The 23,207-nt window shown below is 39.1% G+C and overlaps 1 protein-coding gene across 8 annotated transcripts in view; it reads right to left on the bottom strand.

Annotated features, from left to right (window-relative positions):
* The window catches only part of slc2a9l2 (solute carrier family 2 member 9, like 2), a 388,528-nt gene that overhangs the window by 73,306 nt on the left and 292,015 nt on the right, over positions 1-23,207 (bottom strand). For 5 of the 8 annotated variants that reach the window (XR_006312845.2, XM_043698097.2, XM_043698089.2 and 2 more), the window contains exons 10-11: positions 21,933-22,034; positions 15,557-15,632 (exon numbers count right to left, since the gene is read on the bottom strand). Coding sequence is in view for 6 of the 8 variants with exons in the window: in XM_043698097.2 (XP_043554032.2) it covers positions 15,557-15,632; positions 21,933-22,034 (178 nt within the window). In the remaining 2 variants the exon portion in view is untranslated. Of the gene's footprint in view, positions 1-15,556; positions 15,633-16,556; positions 19,544-21,932; positions 22,035-23,207 lie in introns of those variants that run through there. The other 3 variants (XR_006312847.2, XM_043698141.2, XM_043698133.2) reach the window with 2 other exon arrangements.

The raw sequence follows: 23,207 nt of genomic DNA on the forward strand, positions 1-23,207 counted from the left end.
TGGATAGTGCCAAAGGATATTGTAGGCTACAGAGGGATATAGATAAGCTGCAGAGCTGGGCTGAGAGATGGCAAATGAGTTTAATCAGAAAACTGTGAGGTGTTTCGCTTTAGAAGGAGTAACAGGAATGCAGAATACTGGGCGAATGGCAAGATTCTTGATAGTGTAGATGAGGAGAGAGATTGTGGTGTTAATGTACTTAGATCCCTCAAAGTTGCCACCCAGGTTGATAGGGCTGTTAAGAAGGCATAAGGTGTGTTAGCTTTCATTACTAGAGGGATCAAGTTTCAGAACCATGTGGTAATGCTGCAGCTGTACAAAACTCTGGTGTGGCCGCACTTGGAATATTGTGTGCAATTCTGATCACTGCATTACAGGAGGGATGTGGAAGCTTTGGAAAGGGTTCAGAGGAGATTTATTAGGATGTTGCCTAGTATGGACGGAAGGTCTTACGAGGAAAGGTTGAGGGACTTGAGGCTGTTTTTGTTAGAGAGAAGAAGGTAGAGAGGAGACTTAATTGAGACATGTAAGATAATCAGAGGGTTGGATTGGGTGGACAGTGAGAGCCTTTTTCCTAGGATGGTGATTAATAGCACGAGAGGACATAGCTTTAAATTGAGGGGTGATAGATATAGGACAGATGTAAGAGGTAGTTTCTTTACTCAGAGAAGTAGGGGCGCGGAATGCCCTGCCTGCAACAGTTGCAGACTTGTCAACTTTACGGGCATTTAAATGGTCATTGGATTGGCATATGGACCAGAATGGAACCGTGTAGGTTAGATAGGCTTCAGATTTGTTTCACAGGGCGGTGCAACATTGCGGGCAGAAGGGCCTGTACTGTGATGTAATGTTTATGTTCTAAAGTGTGTGCGCCTCATGGTAGAGGTCACATGACGACAACAGCAAAAGAAGGATATTTGTACATCATTGCATTTCAATCCAAACAAGTTTCATCTCAACTATTAATGATGGTCTTCCACATCTCCACTGCAACACTGTCTTCTTCAACTCAGGACATGATGTTGCCTCATCCTAATTTCTGCGCACCCAACCTCAAGGGTTTTGAGACAGAATAAAAATACTGTCCTGGTGTTAAACACGACTGAACTTCTGACCAAATTTGGTTCTGCAGCTCTTTTTAGCCTCACCCATCCACACCTTTAGCCTTCTCAGAAATATCAGGGCTATTTTGTTTGATTCAGCTTTGTGTTTACTGATTCATTGTAGTTAAAACTATTTGAACACCAGCCTTTTTCCTGCAAGTAATTGTTCATTGTTATAAAATGATTTTCCAGATTACTGAATGAGTGGCTGCTGGATATTAATGCAAAAATCTTTAATTTCAGTTGCTTGCACCAGAGTGTTATTTATATCTAACCAGTCTGTTGTACCAATAATTATCTGATTTGATAGAGAGGAAACAGCCCTAATATGTGGGACAAAAAACATTAATTATAAATTTAATTATATTTAGCACACAGTGAAGCAAGGTCAACTCATGCATTACTATTATAGCATAAGTCACAGAGAGGCTAGAATGTGATGTTAGAGATAGCGGACAGTCCCTGAAAGGCCAAGGTAAGCTCTTAAGCTGAAATGCTGACTTAGCCTGCAATAAGCATAGGTTGCTACCTTGGCACATGAGTTGAAGTCATTGCTGGAACTTCAGTTTGAACAAAGAACAAAGTATAGCACAAGAGCAGGTCCTTTGGCTAATTGCAACCACACCGATACATGTGTGTGATTTTTAACCCGATACACAATGTTCTTCTAAACTAAAAACCTTCTGACTCTATGCAGTCTGCATAATTCCCTGCTTATTCGTATATCCGTCAAGATAACTCTTAAATATTGCTATTGCATCTGCTTCTTCCACCTCTGGCAGTGCATTCCAAATACTTACCACCCTCTGTGTAAAACATCTCTCTCACGTCTCTTTTAAAATTACCCCCCTTTACCTTAAACCTATGTCCCCAAATTATTGAAATTTCAAACTTGGGAAAGAGATTCTGACTTTCCATTTTATCCATGCCTCCCATAATTTTGTACATTTCAACCAGGTTTCTCCTCTTCCTTCAACATTCAAGTGAAAATAGAACAAGTTTGTCCAATATCTCCTCATAGCTAACACACTCCAACTAGGCAAACTAAAAAAAACATTTCTGTACCTTCTCCAATGTAATCAGAACTGTACACAATACAGCTCTAACATGACTAGCCAATTTTTATACAGTATGCCCAGACTGAGGAAAGCAAAATTCCCATGTGCCTTCTTGACCATCTTATCCACTTCTGTTGCCACTTTCAGGGAACAGTGAACCTGTACACCTAGATCCCTCTATAAGTTGATGCTAATAAGGATTCTGCCATTTATTGTATGCTTCTCTCCTGCAATAGATAGAGTCATAGAGTCATAGAGATATACAGCACGGAAACAGACCCTTCGATCCAACTCGCCCATGCCGACCAGATATCCCAACCTGATCTAGTCCCACTTGCCAGCATCCGGCCCATATCCCTCTAATTCCTTCCTATTCATATACCCATCCAGATGACTTTTAAATGTTGCAACTGTACTAGCCTCTATCACTTTCTCTGGCAGCTCATTCCGTGCACGTACCATCCTTTGCGTGAAAAAGTTGCCTCTTAGTTCTGGACTTACCCCAGCCCAGGGAAAAGACTTTGTCTATTTATCCTATCCATGCCCCTCATGATTTTATAAACCTCTATAAGGTCACCCCTCAATCTCCGACGCTTCAGGGAATATAGCCCCAGCCTATTCAGCTTCTCCCTATACCTCAAATCCTCCAAACCTGGCAACATCCTTGTAAATCTTTTCTGAACCCTTTCAAGTTTCACAACATCCTACCAATAGAAAGGAGGCCAGAATTGCACACAGTATTCCAAAAGTGGACTTAAAGAAACTTTTCTTAAGTAAAATGTAGCTCACATATGAGTCATTGAGCACAGAAACAGACCCCTAACTCGTCCATGTTGACCAATTGTCCAAAACTAAACTAGCCCACCATGCTAGCATTTGACACATATTCCACTAAACATTTCCTATTCATGTACCTTTCCAAATGCCTTTTAAAAGTTAAAACTGTACCCGGACCCACGACTTCTTCTGGTAGTTCAATTGACATATGAACCAGCTTCTGTGTGAAAACATTGACTTGTGTGATCATATAGGACATGTTTTTATAGTTTCTTATGGTCTTGGGCAGAGCAGTTGCTGTACCAAGCTGAGATGCATCCAGACAGAATGCTTTCTATGGTGCATCTGTTTGTATGCTTTTTTCTGTTCTATAACCTGTGATCTGAATGCTCTTGTACATTCTGATCTGCCTGAACTATATGCAAAACAGAACTTTTCACTGTACTTGGGTACATTTCACACCAATAAATCAAATAATTCATCTCAGGGATCAATCAAGTGAACTGTCTCTGAACTGCTTCCAACACATTCATGTCCTTCCTCACAAATAGGCAACCAAAACTACAGTGTACTCTAGCTGTGGTCCCATCAGTGCCCTCTACAGCCTCAGCAAAATATTCCTACTCTTAAATTATTCTTGCAGTAAACACAAACAAACCATTTATCATGCTAATTATTTACTGTATCTGCACACTGAGATTAAACTGAGACACCCAGATGTATTTTACATTATTGCAATTTTAAAATATACTTTTCTATTCTTCCTGCTAAAGGAACTAGGTCAAAATGTCCCACATACTTCATGTACAACATTTTGCCCACTCAGTTAAACTAAACTCCTTATATACGTCATCCTATCAATTTTTACTTTGCCATCTATTCAGTGATGCAAATGATTAATGAATGTCAACACCTTCAGAAACACCATGTATTTCCTCTTGCACAGCACTTCATAGTTGCTAGCATTAAAATTTCTCTGCTATTGTTTGGCAAATTCATCTTATGATCTGGATGTAAGGTTGCTCAAAACTTGCCACCATCTTATGACTTAAGATTACCTTCAAACTTGACCAACCATTTCTGCTTCCAAGTGATATTTGCAAACTGGAAACAGTACGGCCCCAAGCACTGAATCTTGAGGCAAGTAACTCTTTCCAGTGTGATTTAACTCTCCTGATAAAGCATTATTTTTGACTCCAACTAACCATTCCTACAATGTTCCCTTAGAATCCTACAGCTTTGATTTTAACACAAGCCTGTAACATGGAACATAAAGATCAATCTTTTCTGTTTAGTTTCTATTAACACATGCTGAACATACAAGAGAGAGGATAAATAGGTCGACAGTGCAACACAGAAAACAAAATAAAATCAAATAAAAGTGACTTTTAGTTGACTAGATACATAATAGACTTTCCTAATTATGTGACTTTCATAAAAGCTACCAAGTGGAAACACCCATTTAGTCCAACCATTCTCTGAAGTTTACCAATCAACACATGTAAAGTCTTTTTTTTTGGAAAGCTTACAATTCTGAAAGCACAAAGATTGCACATTTATTAGCAAGAGCATACATTGCAAGGAAATGCAATCCATTATGTACCTGTTCTGCATGTCCCGTATATTATGGCTTGGACTGAAAACACAAAAATCAAAGCTAAAAGTTTAATGAAGTTTTAGGTGTTTAAAAATCCAAAATGTTTTACTATTTCCAAGAGACAAAATTGCACTTGACGACCACACAGGCCCAATTTAGTACTGTGCAGTATTTTAAAACCATTTTCAGCAGGGGGCAGGGGAGTGAAGAAGGGGTTCACTATTGGAGGAATAAAATAGGAAGGCCACAGATAAGTTTCCTTACTCTACGATCAACAAAACCCAAAATTTTGCAATATCTTCCAGAAGTACATCGAGTTCAAAACAAATCTCTGAATAAGCAGTACAAATGCCATGCAACTGCTGATGGGCTCTGGATTACTCTCTCCACCGCCACAACTTTATGATGCAGGGGAATGTACCCTGACCACGTGACTTGTAATTTGAGAATGATCAACCTGTGACAAACAAGACAACCCAGCCACTGCCGCCATCTTGTTTTGATGCATCTTTTAAAAATAAAAGTATATTTCAATCAAGTTACAAAAGGAAACTGGGGGCAAATGCAGTAACATATTTCATATGAGAGCACTTATCATTTGTCAAGGGTGGTCTCTGCAGCATAAACTTTATTATATAAGTAACATGATCATCTTATAATTAATTTAGTTGACTTTGTACAAAAGTGTTTTGGGGAGAGCAGATGAAGCATTATGTTACATGATAACAATAATGTATTACTGTGGTTAACTGTATGGACTATATATTTGAAATGTTTTAGTGAATTTTTAAAAAACTTGATTAATTAGGTAATTGTAAGCATATTCTTGATCTAATATGTTTAATACTTTACTACTGTTCTCTGTTTCAAAAGCTTTAATATTTTAGTGCAACTGATGACACTCGAGAAATCTCAAAGCACTTCACAAACAATTTGTTGACAACAAGATCATAAGCATCATCTAATTATTTCATTACTAAATGATTAATGCTATTTTCTGATGGTTATGCATAAAGCAATGTTGTTTATTAACTATTTGTATTCCAATTTGCTACCCACGACATCAAATGCCGAAGTATTGTTTAAGTTTAAGCTGTGGTTGTTATGGTTTGCAGTCAACATATAGATATCATTATATGACTTTCTGATATGGCAAGGAAGGCTTCACTCAGTAGTTCTGCATTCTCATTGAATTTGAGCTCACTTTACCAATTTCCAATCTGAACTTGTTACTAAAGATCACTCAGTGCCTCAACTGGATAGCAGTATCAGGTACTTTCACAACTACATTCATCACCAACAAATTAAGATAATACAATCCAGTTAAGGGTGAATTTCAGTCATTGATATTTTTAATCAACCTGTTCAGAGATGTTATGACACACCTCTGGAGCAGATAGGACTTGAATATAGGATTCCCAGCAAAGGGGTATGGACACTATCACTGTTCAACAAGGGCCCTTTTTATAAAAACATGCCCTGTAACAGAAACAACTGTTGTATTCTGCTGAATCTCAGGATGGAAAACGAGACTGAATTTTTCTGTTCTCAGTACAGATTCCAGCGTCTGCAGTAATTTGTCCTAAATTGAAAAAAGGACTTCAGTTCGTCAGTCTGACAATCTCCCAAATAAACAATCACCATAGGAAATGACATCACCAACGCAAGGAAATCTAAACACATAAATGAAAAACAGGCCATACCACCAGTGCTTCACCAGAGGCTCACTGATGATGTTACCTAGTATGGTAACAAAATGTCTGAAAACAAACCTTCCAGCTCAGTGAGCAAACTTACATCCAGAACAATTTCTGTTGACTTGAATTGCAAATATTTTTAATAAACCTATTTAGACATGCTGTGGCAGGCCTTTGAGGTGGGTGGGACTTGAACCTGGGCTTTCTAGCTCAGAGGTAAGAACATTACCATTGTGCCACAACACACTTGAATTGTAGTCATAGATATTTTCTAATCAACTTGTTCAGAGATGTTATTACATAGCAGGTGGAACTTGAACCCAGCCCTCCTGGCTCAGAGATAGGGACATGACCACTGCACCACAACAGTCCCTACTAAAGTATAGCTATACACTGAATTACATTTGTGATCTTTATAATACTATTTCTTAAATAATTGTCATAAGCATTTGTTATTCAAATTGTTTTGTAACCCTGGCAATCCCCATTCCAGCCCGAAACGTTGACTCTCCTGCTCCTCGGATGCTGCCTGACCTGCTGTGCTTTTCCAGCAACACACTCTCAACTCTGATCTCCAGCATCTGCAGACCTCACTGCCTCCTAATAGCTTAGTACAGTCAGTTCTTCTATAACACGATGATTGTGATCTTGTGCAACCCTTCATTACAGAAAAATCGCTTTGAGAAACAGCGCTTAAAGTGTTGGCACTCTAATCGCATTACAGCCAACATCCGTTTTAAAAGTTCATGTTGTAAAAATAGCATTCCCAATGTGTCAATCGCATTACAGCGAATTTATGTTTCTGAAATGTGCGTTATAATAGAATGATCTGTACATCAAAACTCAATATCTAAATTTGAGTAGTGACAATTGTGAATTATACTTAATAAATAGCTGTTATTCTCTGATTTCCATATGGTTTGGTAGAACACATAAATTAATTCACTTAATAACTAATGAATACTCAAATAGGAAATTGTTAAGATGAACTTCAATTCAAACAGAATCGAGTGATTTATGATGGTTCGGCAAACTGAGGCCTAACTGATTCCTATATTTTCTAATCAGCTTACTTAGAGATGTCATTAAAAACCTCAGGAGCAGGTGGGACTTGAACAAAGGCCTTCTGCCACACCTGCAGAGATACTGCCAGTACACCACAAATGTCCATTCCTGTACATAATCTAATTAGTATAGACAAGTATTTCCTTCCTGAATAGTGACAGATTTATCTGGTTCATTTACATGCACTCATTGTATCCTCAGGTAGGAGGCTAACACTGTAGAAGTCTAGCTGCCACAGAAGTGTGTCATAACATATTTGAATGAGTTGATTAGCAAAAGTATATATATATAAATATATATATATATGGGCATGTCAGCCTTTTATTTTTGCACTACTGCAGAAAAGTGTTAGCTTAGGTTATGAGCCAAGCAGACTGCGTGGGAGACAGTACCAACAATGAACTGAAGTTTCTGGGTCTGAATGGTTATGGAAATGGGATTATTAGCCTCTGAAATTGGCTTATTTTCCAAGAATGAGAAGCCAGATTGGGCTTGTTCCTTCACAGTGCAGTTGAGATTGGAAATGTGTGTCAGAATTGGTCTTTCCTCATCCATCAGTATTGTGTAGTAGTCCCAACTTAACTGTCATGTTATGTACCAAGACAGAATATTGTCGATGATCAGATAATTGTTTCTTTAAACTATGCCTTGAAACAGTGTTACATTACAAAGTAGAGTGCAGAAGAAGATGGTGTTCTCTATGAATGCCATTTTACACAACACAGAATGGAGTCACAATAGATGTCAATTTGTGTCTGCTTTTGCAATGGCTGAATGCGAAACATATCATACTGTGTGTAAATGAGCACAATAACACTTTACCTTCTTCTTTCTGTAAGATTTGTTATCTTTCCCAAAACATTTTTTTTTAAAATGTTTATTGGCATTATATCCCTGGAAAAGATGTGTTGGTTCTACATACTGAGCAAATACCTAAGGGTTCATTTTGGTCTTTGATTGAAAAAAAAAACAAATTTAGGATCTGGATGAAATGTGGGTTACATTTCCCAAATAGAAGGCCAGAAAATGGAATGGACGATTCAATTATCTTTATAATTAGCTGAGAGCAGTAATCACATGGTGTTAAGTCAGCTGAAGTGGAATGTGAAAGGTCAATGTACTTGTTAAGTGAGCAAAGTCATTAACAAGTGAAGGAATCAGGCTGTAGCCCCATTGAATTAAGTAAGAATGAGAGGAGTCACGTATCATTACTTCTTCCCCACGTATACCTAGCATAACAGACAATGCAGGAGCTGGAAAGGAGTGTTCTCTTCACAACCACAGTAAACCAGGAAGAAAGAAGTAATTTCCCAAGAGGACCAACAATCATCCCGAATTGCTCTATAAGACACACATCTAGCACAAATACATGTGGATTTTTTTCTCTCCCTGTGGTTTCATTATCTTTCTCAAATTCTAGGTTTTCTGCATTTCATAATAATATTAGGTCAAGGAATGCTTTGTCAGAATGTGGATACTCAGAATATATTTGGAACAGCGTAAAGCATTTTGTAAAATGCACTATGTTGTGACAGCTGTTTAGTTTGTCTCTGATCTACATATTTCTAACATCTGTGTATTAACTTTACATGATCAGAATGTAGAGAAAGCAAATGAGAGATGGATTTTATGACAGAAATGTATGTTATTTTTAATTTCTTTAATTTTCTTCAAGTTAAATTCACCATTGCTGGAAAGCTAGTCAGAAAATGCACTGGTAGAAGCTCAGGCTAAAGATTAGGCTGCAGAGCTGTATTGTGGAATTTTCACCTTATATTCTTTCTGAGCAAGCTTCTTACCAGAATTGCATGATTAGTGAATTCACATTTTGATTACAATTGGCTGAGCAAATTCCTTGCTCTAAATGGAGACTATAAATGGGTTAAAGGTCAACCCTTTAGCTCAGTGACAAGAGGTCTACTTCACTGGATTTGTGTTTTGAAAAACCTCTTGTAAGACCATATCTTTTTATATTTCATATATACAATTATGACATTTCTCAGGCACATCAGTATCTGGGCTAAGACTAATTTGTTAATGTATGCTTCGAGTGACTCCAGGGTAAGATGGAGTGCAAACACTCTCAAATCACATCAAATGTTAATGATGATAGTCTGAGTGGTTCTTTCAATGGTACACAACAGCAATAATCTTTTGTTTAGGTACTACTCTATCAGTGGAGAATTTTCCTCCTAATTCCCATTTGATCTGTTATCTTTTTTGCTGGGTTCCTTAATGTATAATTAATTAAATGATTTCAAGGGCAGTCACTCTCTGGAATTCAGCTCTGCTGTGCATGTTTGGACAAAGGCTCAGGAAAATGGAACCGTAACTAAGCATCAGTAAGCAGGATAGTGCTGAGTAAGTGCTGCTTCACAGTAATGATGCCTTTCATCACTCTGATGCAATGGTGAACTAATGGGTTGGTATGTAACTGGATTTGGTTTGTCCTGCTTATTGGGGACTGGGCATATTTGGGCAATTTTCCATTCATACAGGCATATGCTTGTGTTGTAGCTGTACTGGAACAACTTGACTAGGAATGCAACTAATTCTGGAGCACAAGTATTCAATATTATTGGTGCAAGGTTTTCAGAGACTATAGCTTTTTCTGTATCCAAAGGCTGTAGCAATATCTTGGTACCATATGGGTGCATTCAACTGATTGAAGACTGATTCTGTAAGATTGTGAACTACTAATCCAGAAATTCAGCTGAAGTTTTGGGGACCAGGATTCCAATCCTGTCATGGCAAATGGTGGAACTTGAATTCAGTCAAAAAAATCTGGAGTTAAGAATCTACTGAAGGCCATGGAATCCTCACCTTACCTGGATTACATTTGACTCCAGACCCACAGCAATGTGGATGATGCTCAAACCTCACCATGAAATGGCCTAGCAAGCCATTCAGTTTGTGACCATGCTCTAACTTTTAAAAAAATAATTTGTCCTGGGTTTTTTTTGAAGAGAGTTTGTGAAGGCAGAAGTGCCAAACTGGCTACTGAAAATGGCTTTAAGAAAATAAACTCAGGAGGCCTTTAGGTTCATTTTAAAACAGTTGTTACAATGGAAGTGGAATGGCCAGCGCTCACAGAGGGCCCCAGAAGGGTTAGAAGCATCAGTAAATGATTCCTAGCTGCTACTTTCTCTGAAATCTCTTTTAATGTTGTTTCCTCCTGGATTGGAGAACTGCATGTAAGAATCTGTGCCTGAATTTACCTTTTTGCTGAGAGATGTGATTATGGGATGTTACTATATTGGAATGGTTAATTAGTAACAAGTATTGTATATATTATTCAGTTAAGTTTTCCAATAGTTAATTTATTCTTAATTCCTCTTTCTTTTGTTTGTATTTTAACCATAGTGTTTAAATAAATTGTGTTTTGTTTCACGTTGAATAATTTGACCATTCGCATGCACTTCAAATCTTTCTTTAAAATACAAAAAGGTTAGGGTCCAGGCTACCTTTTTAAAATATTTTGAGAGGGTCTGGTCTGGTCCATAACAAGTTGTATCAATAGCTACAAAGTCTCACATAGACTGCAGTGATTCAAAAAGACAGCTCTCCACTACCTTTTCAAGAGCAACTAGGAATGGGCAATAAATGCTGACCAGCCAGGGGTACCCACTTCCCATGAGTGAATAAAAATAGAGCTGCAGTTGAGAATTTATCTCCCAACCTCAGGACAAATAATATTCATGAAAGAGCATGATTTAACAAAGACCAGCATAGGTGCGAATCCATAGATAATTTCCATAATTGTCTGTAGTGGAGAAATATGCCTCTGCATATTTAAAATCAGAATTCTTTCAGAGTTATTATTGGGATTGTTGATAAAGCTTTGTCAGATTTATTACAGTCAAAAAGAAGATTTTGACTCGGAGAATAACGTTCAGATGATGAATAAAGCGAAGACCCAGACGTAGCTCAGATCAATATTAACAGAAGCCAACCAACTTTCCTTACAGGGGACGAGCAGAACCAAATCAGTTTTTAAGTTGCAAAAATAGCATGCGAGAAAGTAGTATAATGATTAAGACAATCACCAGATAATAAGATTCTGTCAGTACCAAGGAGCAAAGAAATCTCAAGGAAAGCATTGCCCAGGCACTAAAAGGAAATGCTCTTTCTATAAACAATGTCACTTCCAGACAATGTGCCAAAGTAGGGCACTGTCACAGCATAGCAATAAATCAAATAGCTAGGTGCATAAAGAAGCTCATGAAGTTCAAGAACAAAATGAATTGAAGAGAATCCAACAGTATTCCCTGGGAAAAGAGATCTAGACTTAGCTTTTTGGCAATTGGATGTATACGTCAAAGAGTATTTCATTATTTTAAGCTTGTTACAAAAATGAGTCAGACTATACTATAAGATAGTGTACCATGGTTGATGAAACACTGGTTATATCATAGAGCAGCATAACCACTTGATCCAGATTAAGATTAAAATAAATGCTACAATCAATCCTACAACACAACAGGTGGTAGAGTTAAGAACTTATGTATACTTCATAATCACAAATTCTTATTCTTGAACATAAATCTATATTTCAAATTGAATCTTCTCCAAATGTCAGAAGTCATCAAGTTAGTTAAAGTCAAGAAACCATTGATCAAGTCACAGCTAGTCATAAACAGTTGCTCAGAGGACAGCATAGGACTCCTTGGATTCATGTTGGAATCAAACAGGAGGCAGAAACTCTTGAGATCTATTTGGCATAAGACATTTAGAACATAGAACATAGAAGAATACAGCGCAGTACAGGCCCTTTGGCCCTCGATGTTGCGCCGATCCAAGCCCACCTAACCTATACTAACCCACTATCCTCCATATACCTATCCAATGCCCGCTTAAATGCCCATAAAGAGGGAGAGTCCACCACTGCTGCTGGCAGGGCATTCCATGAACTTACGACTCGCTGAGTGAAGAACCTACCCCTAACTTCAGTCCTATATCTACCCCCCCTTAATTTAAAGCTATGCCCCCTTGTAATACCCGACTCCATACGCGGGAAAAGGTTCACACTGTCAACCCTATCTAACCCCCTAATCATCTTGTACACCTCAATCAAGTCACCCCTAAACCTTCTTTTCTCTAATGAAAACAGCCCCAAGTGTCTCAGTCTTTCCTCATACGATCTTCCTTCCATACCAGGCAACATCCTGGTAAACCTCCTCTGCACCCGTTCCAGTGCCTCCACATCCTTCCTATAGTATGGCGACCAAAACTGCACACAATATTCCAGATGCGGCCGCACCAGAGTTTTATACAACTGCATCATGACCTCAGGACTCCGGAACTCAATTCCTCTACCAATAAAAGCCAGTACGCCATATGCCTTCCTCACCGCACTATTTACCTGGGTGGCAACTTTCAGAGATCTGTGTACATGGACACCAAGATCCCTCTGCTCATCCACACTACAAACATTAAACATTTGTTTAATATGGGACTATGCTGGAGTGATAGAAATGTTTTTGCCTGCTATTAACATTGAAGGGAGTCCAGATTTCAAGAATTAGCAAGACTTCTGAGACAATCAGTAGAATCAGAAGTAAATCTACCAGTACCAATATGTAGCATACCCTGAAATAGCTCCACAGATGTCAGTATCTCATCACCAAGTCACGCTTTATTTACATGTGGAGAGTCCCTGGCACTGATCCAATTCCCTCAAAGCCATTTCTCAGAGTGAACAGGATGTCTGACACTCCTGTTTATATCTGTCAGCCCAGACCCCCTGATTAGATCAGATTAACAGCCCCAATCAGGGAATTCATATTCCATGATGCCCACCTGGCTGACCTCATTACAATCACTACATAACTGACATGAGTTAACTGACAAATCTTTAACTCATGAAATTAGAAAAGCAACACGGCTTGGTTAAAAAAAACAGATTTAAATCATATATTAGATACGGAGGACACCAAAGATTCAGCAGAATATCTTATTACCTCTTTCTTCCCAGGAGAGATCATCAGCATGTAGGGACTTCGTCTATTTTTCTCACTTTTTGGTGGAACTGCGGTCAGGTTAGAAGTGAACTTTCAACAGTTGTAAAAGACAAGTAAATAAATGCAAATGTTTGCTCCTGACGATTGAAAGATAATGCAAATGAATTACTACACTAATAGACAATAGGTGCAGGAGTAGGCCATTCTTCCCTTCGAGCCTGCACCACCATTCAATATGATCATGACTGATCATCCTTAATCATAATCCTGTTCCTGCCTTATCTCCATAACCCTTGATTCCACTATCCTTGAGAGCTCTATCCAACTCTTTCTTAAATGAATCCAGAGACTGGGCCTCCACTGCCCTCTGGGGCAGAGCATTCCACACAGCCTCCACTCTCTGGGTGAAGAAATGTCTCCTCATCTCTGTCCTAAATGGTCTACCCCATATTTTTAAACTGTGTCCTCTGGTTCGGCACTCACCCATCAGCGGAAACATGTTTCCTGTCTCAATTGAAAGGGACTTTCAGACCTCACACTTCAGAATTTAGTAACAGAATCAAAGTCACTTGTCTTCAATCCAGAGATCGACCACTCCTCTTAACAGAACACATTCTGTGAGAATAGTAGAACATTTGGACTGCCTTAATTTGTCGATACAGGGTCTTCGGGGAAAATAAGGTAGCTGGAAGTATACATTTGTGCTCATAACTAGAATTTATCAGAACAGAAAATAAAAGCTTGGAGGAAGATGTTGTGTAAGGATTTGAAAGTATGAATGATGACTTAAGCATTACCTTCAATGATGATGTAATTGAGGTCACGGCATTATTCCTGCTACACTCATGAGTTACAATTTGCCAACTTGAAAACTTCCATTTCAACATCCACCAATAATTTATTTTGCTGTAAAAGTGTTCTCCCTACAATACCACCAGGGTCTTCCTGCTGTAGGTTAGTGGTTCACACTTATTAAAGGCAATCCCTGTTGAATTTATTCATATTTAAAGAGCAATGAAAGGCGAGAGCCTTTTTAATCTGGACATTTCCGATTTATCCAAGTTAGTTTCTAATTTGGTTAAAATGTATATATACAAATCATATTTTGATTATGTATACAATAGGGTCACATCATTGCACTTACAGGTTTATATGGATATACTATAGAGGAAATTATATAACTACATCAAATCACACCATGTACCTTGTATAACATGTGGAGGCAAGGTTAATTAATACTTTGCCTGTAAGGTCACAAGTTACTAATGTGATGTGACAAAAGGAGGACATTGAGATAAAAATGTGATGTTAAATTTGCTTTGCTTTTAATGATTTCAGAACCATTTCTAATCTGTTGGCTGTCACTGACTGCGTGCATTATTCATGCAAATAATATAGCTTAAATAATATGTTTAAAGCTGTAGTTCAATTCAAAAGTTGCTTTCGCAACTTGCATCAAGAGTGCATTTATAAGAATATCTCAGAAAAGTAGTTGGAGAATTGTTTGCAAGTGCACAGCATCCAGATTTTATATGATGTAGGATCTCTGCTGGAAACATCAGAGATAATTTATCCATGTATAGAAGAAGAATTTCCTTTCTACCACTTCTGCCAGTTTGTACGCAGAAATGATCTTTATTAAATTTATCTTTCTGGTAATGTTAAACTTTCTGCCTACTCAAGGAAATCCTGTGTATATTTTGCTTTGTGCCGATGCCAAATCAAGTTTTCTTTGTTAAAATTAGGGATATCTATGCATAAGGGTTCTTACTGATGTGCAGGAACTTGAGAACTTTTACATTAATTTGAAATGTTTTGAAAACATTGGTGAAAATATCCATTCAAAGCATTTAAAAATAACCCTATACACATTTATAAAGTGCACAGGATCTCCAGGCTTGCAACTCACTGGAGGTAAATTTTGCATAAAATGTCAAACTGAAGAGACATGAGAAAACCTGTGCCAAGGAGCATTGTTCCACTTTAGGTGAGATTGGATTCTGTTACTATACACCCCGAATGAATAGATGTTCTCCCAATGCCACACCCAATTTCGGTGAAGGAATGGAAACATTTCATATTGATGCAAATAGCCATTTTAGCCTCCTACATCAGCTCTTGAGAAGTTTTGCTTCTTGCTGGAAATCCACCTTGAAAGTTCCAGGCAATATTCTCATCCGTGCTTCAAAGCAAAGTGAAAATCTCAGCAAAACAACAGAATGACTATGATTTATTAGTACAGTGAATGCTGCTATGTGTTACTAAGAGGTTCCTTCTATAATATTACAATTAGCATTACCTGGACCAATGCAGAATGATGCTATTACAGCAAGAATGCAGATCAGACTCACATAAGGCATCCAGGATACTTTGTTCTACGGAATAAGTATATAACTTCATGTTAGATAACGTAGTGGACATCAGTCAATTGTTAAGTCACAAAGTTTCTTTAATCTTTGAAAGGAATTACTGTACAATATTACCTTCAAAAATGGGAATACTGGCACTTGGCAAAATTAACGTTGGTAATGTCCTAACTTAATGCCCCCAGTTTAAACATACATTGGTTTGGGGAAAGTCTTGATTTTTACTATTTTGATAAAAATCAAGATGAATCTTATTGAGGCTGTCATCATTTGAAGATCCAAACATGGATAAATCAAGCAGCCATATTGTAGACAGAATCTGTGGAGGAATGATTACAATTATTTGCTCTTTTGTTACACCGTTTGAAATGCTAAAATGTCTCTAATAAACTTTTAGAACCAATTGTCATTTTTGAATGGTTCTTGTTGTAAATGCACTTGATCATAGTAATGATTTGTGCAGTGCAGTATTATGTTCCTTCTAACAATATCTGTTGTGTTCTGACACCTTTAAGGATGAATGTTCACCACCATTTATTCCTTTGATTCTAGGCTCCTGAACTATAATGTCAATTTATGAATTGATTAATAGATAATTACTTCAATTATATTTTGAAATTCTTTGTCAGTGTAACAAATAATCATACATAGTGAATCATTGAAACTTCTTTATCAGAGTGTGACATGAATCATACATTATGGACTGTCATCACAAACATTGTGTGCAATGTTCCCAGCTCAGTCAGGGAGCACAAGCCAGGAAGAAAGTAAAGAAGTGCAAAGAAATAGTGTGACACGGTGACTCAGTGGTTAGCACTCGACCTCACAGCAGAAGGGACCTGGGTTCGATTTCAGCTTTGGGAGACTGTATGGAATTTGCACAATCCCCCGCCCCCCCCCCCCCCCCCCCCGTGTCCGCATGGGTTTCCTCCAGGTGCTCTGGTTTCCTCCCACAGAATTAGCCATGGGAAATTGTCTGTAGTGTGCTGACTAGGTGGGTTTTTAAAAAAAAGTGGGATTATGGGTTTTGGGGATAGGATGATCATCAGCGGGTCGGTGCGGACTCAATGGGCCCAATAGCCTCCTAATGCAGTGTAGGAATTCTATGAATCGAAGTCATTCCATCTCTCCTGAGCAGCTTGGTGGTGAAATCAATAACTGAAGCGGAAAAACACTTGAAGTGCCTTGGCCTCCATAGTTAAAGGATGACACTGAGGTGGGCAACCCCGTGAGCTAAATCTTTTAGATAGTCTTCAGCAAAAGTAACTTGTTGCCATTTCATTGAGGAGACTTGAGCATTTGTATAACGGTGCTAACTTTTCTTTCGTGTGAAGTTACACAGGGTCAGGAGATGCATACGTTTTGAAGGCTGATAGACTATTGAGGAACAGCTGCAGTGGCCTTCAGCCCAGTAGTCTGAGTGACAGAAACTGCACGGAAAGTAGAAGCTGTGGCATGCGACACCGCAACATACAGCTGAATCGATCTGGTCACAGGACAGCATCATGAAGATGCTACCTCCTATACAGGGTCTATATGCCTTAGGTCAACAGCATGGCTCTCTCAGAGCAGCAGGGCCTCTGAAGCCTGCTGCTCTCGTATCAAAACCGTGTGCCTTGGAGGAAGCCTCAAGGTGAGTTGAGCACCCATTGCCTGTGGCAGTCAAGATGACTGTAGTTCTCAATTTTCTTTGCTCAGCTACCGATGCTTGCAGGATCTCACAATCTGCTGCTCCTCATAGCAGCTTCAGCCAGATCGTTTGTACCTTGCTTGGCATGGCATCATCGTACATTATCCTTGATGTGAAAGTTGTCAGTCATGCCCAGAAGGCTGAAGACTTTGCCACACTCCTCTTTTGCCACAGACTTCAATAGGACCAGGATTTAATTGTGTGCACTTATGTAGTGATTAACAGTCTATCACAACGAATGGCCTGAGTCAACAGGGATTCTACTCTTTTAATGAGCAGTTCGTGTTTGCCCTCCACAAAAGGAACTGGAAGGCATCCACCTTTCCAGGGAGCTTTTAGAGCTCTCTCATTCTTTAGCAGTGACTGATATCTCAGCTCTTCACTCTAACACACAACCTTGCTACATGGAGATGAGGGGTAACAGTTGAAATCTGGCCATGATTGTCTGAAAAGGTAATTCCAGTGTCTTGCCCAGTGTGACACTCTCCTTTGCTATGGCCTGACAAGGATCTCCTCCATGGTAGTGGGGTACAATGCCTCATTGATCCTGACATTTCAAAGTGGAGTGGTTCTAGTACTTGAGGAGGTGGGAGGTACACCCAGCTTCCTCTGATGACTTACAAACATCTCAAGGTTCCAATGATATGTCCTGCCACAAGAGAAGTTCATAGCACCCTCATTCGGGCAGGTTTCAATTGCGAGAAGTCCATTCAGCATTGTACTTGTGCCATTCAGAACCAAGTGTAGCTGCACCTAATAACTCCCCACCATGAATAAGTCAAAATGCTACCAAGAACAGCCACTTCCCATCTGCTACTGCCATTCAAGAGTCTCCTGTCACTCTGCTATTTTCACCCATCTGGGGTCAATATAGGATGGGAGATAAACAACATCATGACACTTACTAGCAATGCATACTTGAAGTGTACATTTTCCATTTGATACGAAGTTTGAAATTGGTACTCACACCCAGACAACTGAATTTGTAATGCTAAAACCACCCGGAATTCTCTCTGACAGTGTTGCCTCTGAGCCATCAGCAGAGCTGGAGGCAGCCAGTTCAGTTCAGTAGAAGATATTCAGTCCATTTCTCTGTCCACAGATGCTGCTAGACCTGCTGAGTTTCCCCAGTGTTCTCTGCACTGGTCTTTGATCCATGCCTCAATGAGATGCCACGGAGATGACCTCTCAGATGTGGAGCCTGTGAATACTCTGTCAAAAGGCGATCCCACTTTCATCAGTGCAGGGACAGCTCAGTCATTCAGAATGGGTGGCTACTTCAGGAAACCTAAGGAAATGGTTGTGATCACATGCCTTCACTAGAGGCCCCACCCCCTTGTCCCTGTCTCCCTTTATCATCCCAGGGACGGCCTGCAATTGCCTGTTCACCAACAGTGGGTGATTGGCTGCATTGACAACAGTGAGACTGTACAATACAATCATGGTTACTGCCATGGTATGAAGCTACTGTTGAACACCTACATCCACACATTGGTCTGTTACAAATGGCTATCGATGAGACTGAGGAATCTCTTGCAATGGGGTGACCATGCATTCAAAAGCCTGAGATGTAATTGTGTTATAGCTCTGACAGACTCCTCCACATTGCCAGTGGAAACTCTGACAGATATATCGTTGCTGTTGTAAGAGTACTCACTTTGTGTGTATCACCTGAGGCTTAGTGTCTTCCTGAGGTCAATGGAGATGGTGGTGTCTTTGGGTCTACGATGGTGGCTTGTCATAGCTGTCTTTTACCTGCCAGAAGTTGCTGCTGCTGGCTTGTTAAGTGCTTTTCACCTTATGTTCCCAATTCTATTGGAGGGGCATGACCCTACAATGTGCCGGTTAAGAGTGTGTACGAATCAAGAGTCTTAATTTGCTCACTTTGAATTAGTCACATAGTGAGCTTAAAACCCTACAACAAGGAAAGATGCGTGATAATCTGTATCATTCAACCATCATGTTATGCAAGGAAGTCAAAGGGATCAAAGGAAAATTTGCATTTATACAGTGCCTTTCACTTCATTTGGATGTCCCAGAGTGCTTTACAGTCAACAAAACATTTTTAAAGTGTAGTCATTATTGCAATATAGGGGACAAAGCAGCAGATTTGAGCATGTGGCTTCCATATTGTACTACTGATCAGATGATTTTGTTTTGCGATGTTGCTTTGAGCGACAAACATTGTTCTGGACACCAGAGATAACTCTTCACAATGGTGCAATGAGACCTGAAAGGGCAGACAGGGTGTCAGTTTAGTATCTTGTTTGTAACATTACACTGCTGTACCAGAGTGTCAGCCTGGACTTTTACTCTCAAATTCTGGCATTGGACTTCAACCCACAGCCTCTGACGCAGAGCTGAGATTCTACCAACTGAGTCTCAGACAACATACCATTGCTTAATAGGTTGCCCAGGAAACATGACAGAATCTGAATTTAGTTTGGTACAAACGCAGCATTCTGTGTTTTTCGATAAAATCAACAGTGTTTGCTGTCAAAGTGTCCAGTGTGCCATCAGAAGTGAAGTTTTTATCTTTCAAAGTCTCTAGCTGCGATTTATAAATGCCCCAGTAAGTTGCACATACATTTGACAAAGAAAGGTGGCAGTATTTCAAGAGGACATCACAAGGTACGGCGAGTCTTTTGGAAAGGGGTTGGGGTTGAGTTTGCACAAAGTAAATTAACCCAAAACACGCATTCATGTTTGTGTGCAATTGTGTATGTGTTTGTGTGCAATTGTGTTTGTGTGCGATTGTATTTGTGTGTTTGTGTGTGATTGCATTTGTGTGTTTGTGTGCGATTGTGTGAGCTTGCGTGCGATTGTGTTTGTGTGTTTGTGTGCGATTGTGTTTGTGTGTGTTTGCATTTGTGTGTTTGTGTGCGATTGTGTTTGTGTGTGCGGTTGTGTTTGTGTGTGATTGTGTTTGTGTGCAATTGTGTTTATGTGTTTGTGTATGATTATGGTTGTATGTGATTGTGTTTGTGTATGTGAGTGTGATTGCATTTGTGTTTATGTGCGATTGTGCTTGTGTGCAATTGTGTTTGTATGTGATTGTGTTTGTGTGCGATTGCGTTTGTGTGTGATTGCGTTTGTGTGTTTGTGTGCAATTGTTTTTGCATGTTTGTGTGTGATTGTGTTTTTGTGTTTGTGTGCTTGTGTGTGATTGTGTTTGTGTGTAATTATGTTTGTGTATTTGTGTGCAATTGCATTTCTGTGCGATTGTGTTTATGTACAATTGTGTTTGTGTGTGATTCTGTTTGTGTATTTGTATGCAATTGCGTTTCTGTGTGATTGTGTTTGTGTGCAATTGTGTTTGTGTGATTGTGTTTGTGTATGACTGTATTTGTGTGTAATTGTGTTTGATTGTGTTTGTGTATTTGTGTGCGATTGCATTTGTGTGTTTTTGTGCAATTGTGTTTGTGTGTGATTGCATTTGTGTATTTGTGTGTGATTGCATTTGTGTGCTTGTGTGTGATTGTTTTTGCGTTCGATTGTGTTTGTGTGTTTGTATGTGATTGTGTTTGCTTTTTTGTGTGCGATTGCATTTGTGTGTTTTTGTGCGATTGTGTTTGTGTGCGATTGTGTTTGTGTGTGATTGTGTTTGTGTGAGATTGTGTTTGTGTGTGATTGCATTTGCGTATTTGTGGGCAATTGTGTTTGTGTGTTTGTGTGCGATTGTGTTTGTGTGATTGTGTTTGTGTGTGACTGTGTTTGTGTGCGATTGTGTTTGATTGTGTTCATGTAATTGTGTGCGATTGCATTTGTGTGTTTTTGTGCGATTGTGTTTGTGTGTTTTTGTGCGATTGTGTTTGTGTATTTGTGTGCGATTGCATTTGTGTGTTTTTGTGCAATTGTGTTTGTGTGTGATTGCATTTGTGTATTTGTGTGCGATTGCGTTTGTGTGTGATTGCGTTTGTGTGCTTGTGTGTGATTGTGTTTGTGTTCGATTGTGTTTGTGTGAGATTGTGTTTGTGTGTTTGTGTGCAATTGTGTTTGTGTGTGATTGCGTTTGTGTGTTTGTGGGCAATTGTGTTTGTGTGATTGTGTTTGTGTGTGATTGTGTTTGATTGTGTTTGTGTATTTGTGTGCGATTGCGTTTGTGTGTTTGTGTGTGATTGTGTTTGTGTGCTTGTGTGTGATTGTGTTTGTGTTCGATTGTGTTTGTGTGTTTGTATGCGATTGTGTTTGCTTTTTTGTGCGCGATTGCATTTGTGTGTTTGTGTGCGATTGCGTTTGTGTGCGATTGCGTTTGTGTGTTTGTGTGCAATTGTTTTTGCATGTTTGTGTGTGATTGTGTTTGTGTGCGATTGTGTTTGTGTGCAATTGTGTTTGTGTGTGATTGCATTTGTGTGTTTGTGTGCGATTGCGTGTGTATTTGTGTGAAATTGTGTTTGTGTGCAATATTGTTTGTGTGTTTGTGTGCGATTGTGTTTGTGTGCAATTGTGTTTGCGTGCAATTGCGTTTGTGTGTATGTGTTTGTGCAGCCAGGAAACAAAAGTTGCAATAATTACCTTTAAAGTATAAGGGAGGGGCAACGCAAAAAGAAAGAGAGGATCAAACAGGAATGTGTGGAAATAGCCAGAGATTCATGGTGGAGATATTAAAATTTAAATACCTGCAGATTGAGTGAAATCGTGAGCAACCCAAAGAAAAACGACATCAAACTAAATCCACCAATGAGAAGAGATCGTCGTCCAAGTCGTTCAATGGTCAAGCACTAGAAAGGAAAAGTAAAATAACTCTTCAACTTCAATTCTTTTCTTCAACTAATGGACAAGTTATCAAAATAAGTCTTTTACACAGGTTAGTATCTACACCTAAAGCAAAACTAGTTATATTTAGAGAGAAGCATTTCTTCTCTAAAAGGGAATTCATGGAATGCTTACAGGATGGCTTTTTGGAACAGCTTGTCATGGAGCCCACAAGGGAGCAGGCTATTCTGGACCTAGTGCTATGTAATGAACCAGACTTTATAAAAAATCTTAAAGTAAGGGAACACTTAGAAGCAGCGATCATAATATGGTAGAGTTCAGTCTGCAGTTTGAAAGAGAGAAGGCAAAATCAGATGTAATGGTGTTACAGTTAAATAAAAGTAATTATGAGGGCATGAGAGAGGAACTGACGAAAATAGACTGGAAGCAGAGCCTAGCAGGGAAGACAGTAGAGCAAAAATGGCAGGAGTTTGTGGGTAAAATTGAAGACACTGTACAGAGGTTCATCTCCAAAAAGAGAAAGATTATCCAGGGAAGGATTAGACAGCCATGGCTGACAAAGGCAGTCAGGAAATCTATCAAAGAAAAAGAGAGATCCTATAAAGTGGCCAAGAGCACTGGGAAATCAGAAGATTGGGAAGGCTACAAAAACAAACAGAGGATAACAAAGAGAGAAATAAGGAAGGAGAGGATCAAATATGAAGGAAGGCTAACCAGTAATATTAGAAATGATAGTAAAAGTTTCTTTCAATACATAAGAAACAAACGACAGGCAAAAGTAGACATTGGGCCACTTCAAACTGATGCTGGAAGCCTAGTGATGGAAGATAAGGAAATAGCTAGAGAACTTAATAAGTACTTTGCAAATATTAAAGGGAGTCAGGGGGCTGAGTTGAGTATGGTTGCCATTACAAAAGAGAAAGTGCTAGAAAAGCTAAAAGGTCTTAAAATTGATAAATCTCCTGGCCCTAATGGACTACATCCTAGAGTTCTGAGGGAGGTAGCTGAGGAAATAGCGGAGGCATTGGTTGAGATCTTTCAAAAGTCACTGGAGTCAGTAAAAGTCTCGGATGATTGGAAGATCGCTATTGTAACCCCCTTGTTCAAGAAAGGATCAAGACAAAAGATGGAAAATTATAGGCCAATTAGCCTGACCTCGGTTGTTGGTAAAATTCTAG

Source organism: Chiloscyllium plagiosum, unplaced genomic scaffold (genome assembly GCF_037043375.1).
Source record: "Chiloscyllium plagiosum isolate Xiang-an unplaced genomic scaffold, Cpla_swu_hap1 HiC_scaffold_1, whole genome shotgun sequence".
NCBI classification, from domain to species: Eukaryota; Metazoa; Chordata; class Chondrichthyes; order Orectolobiformes; family Hemiscylliidae; genus Chiloscyllium; species Chiloscyllium plagiosum.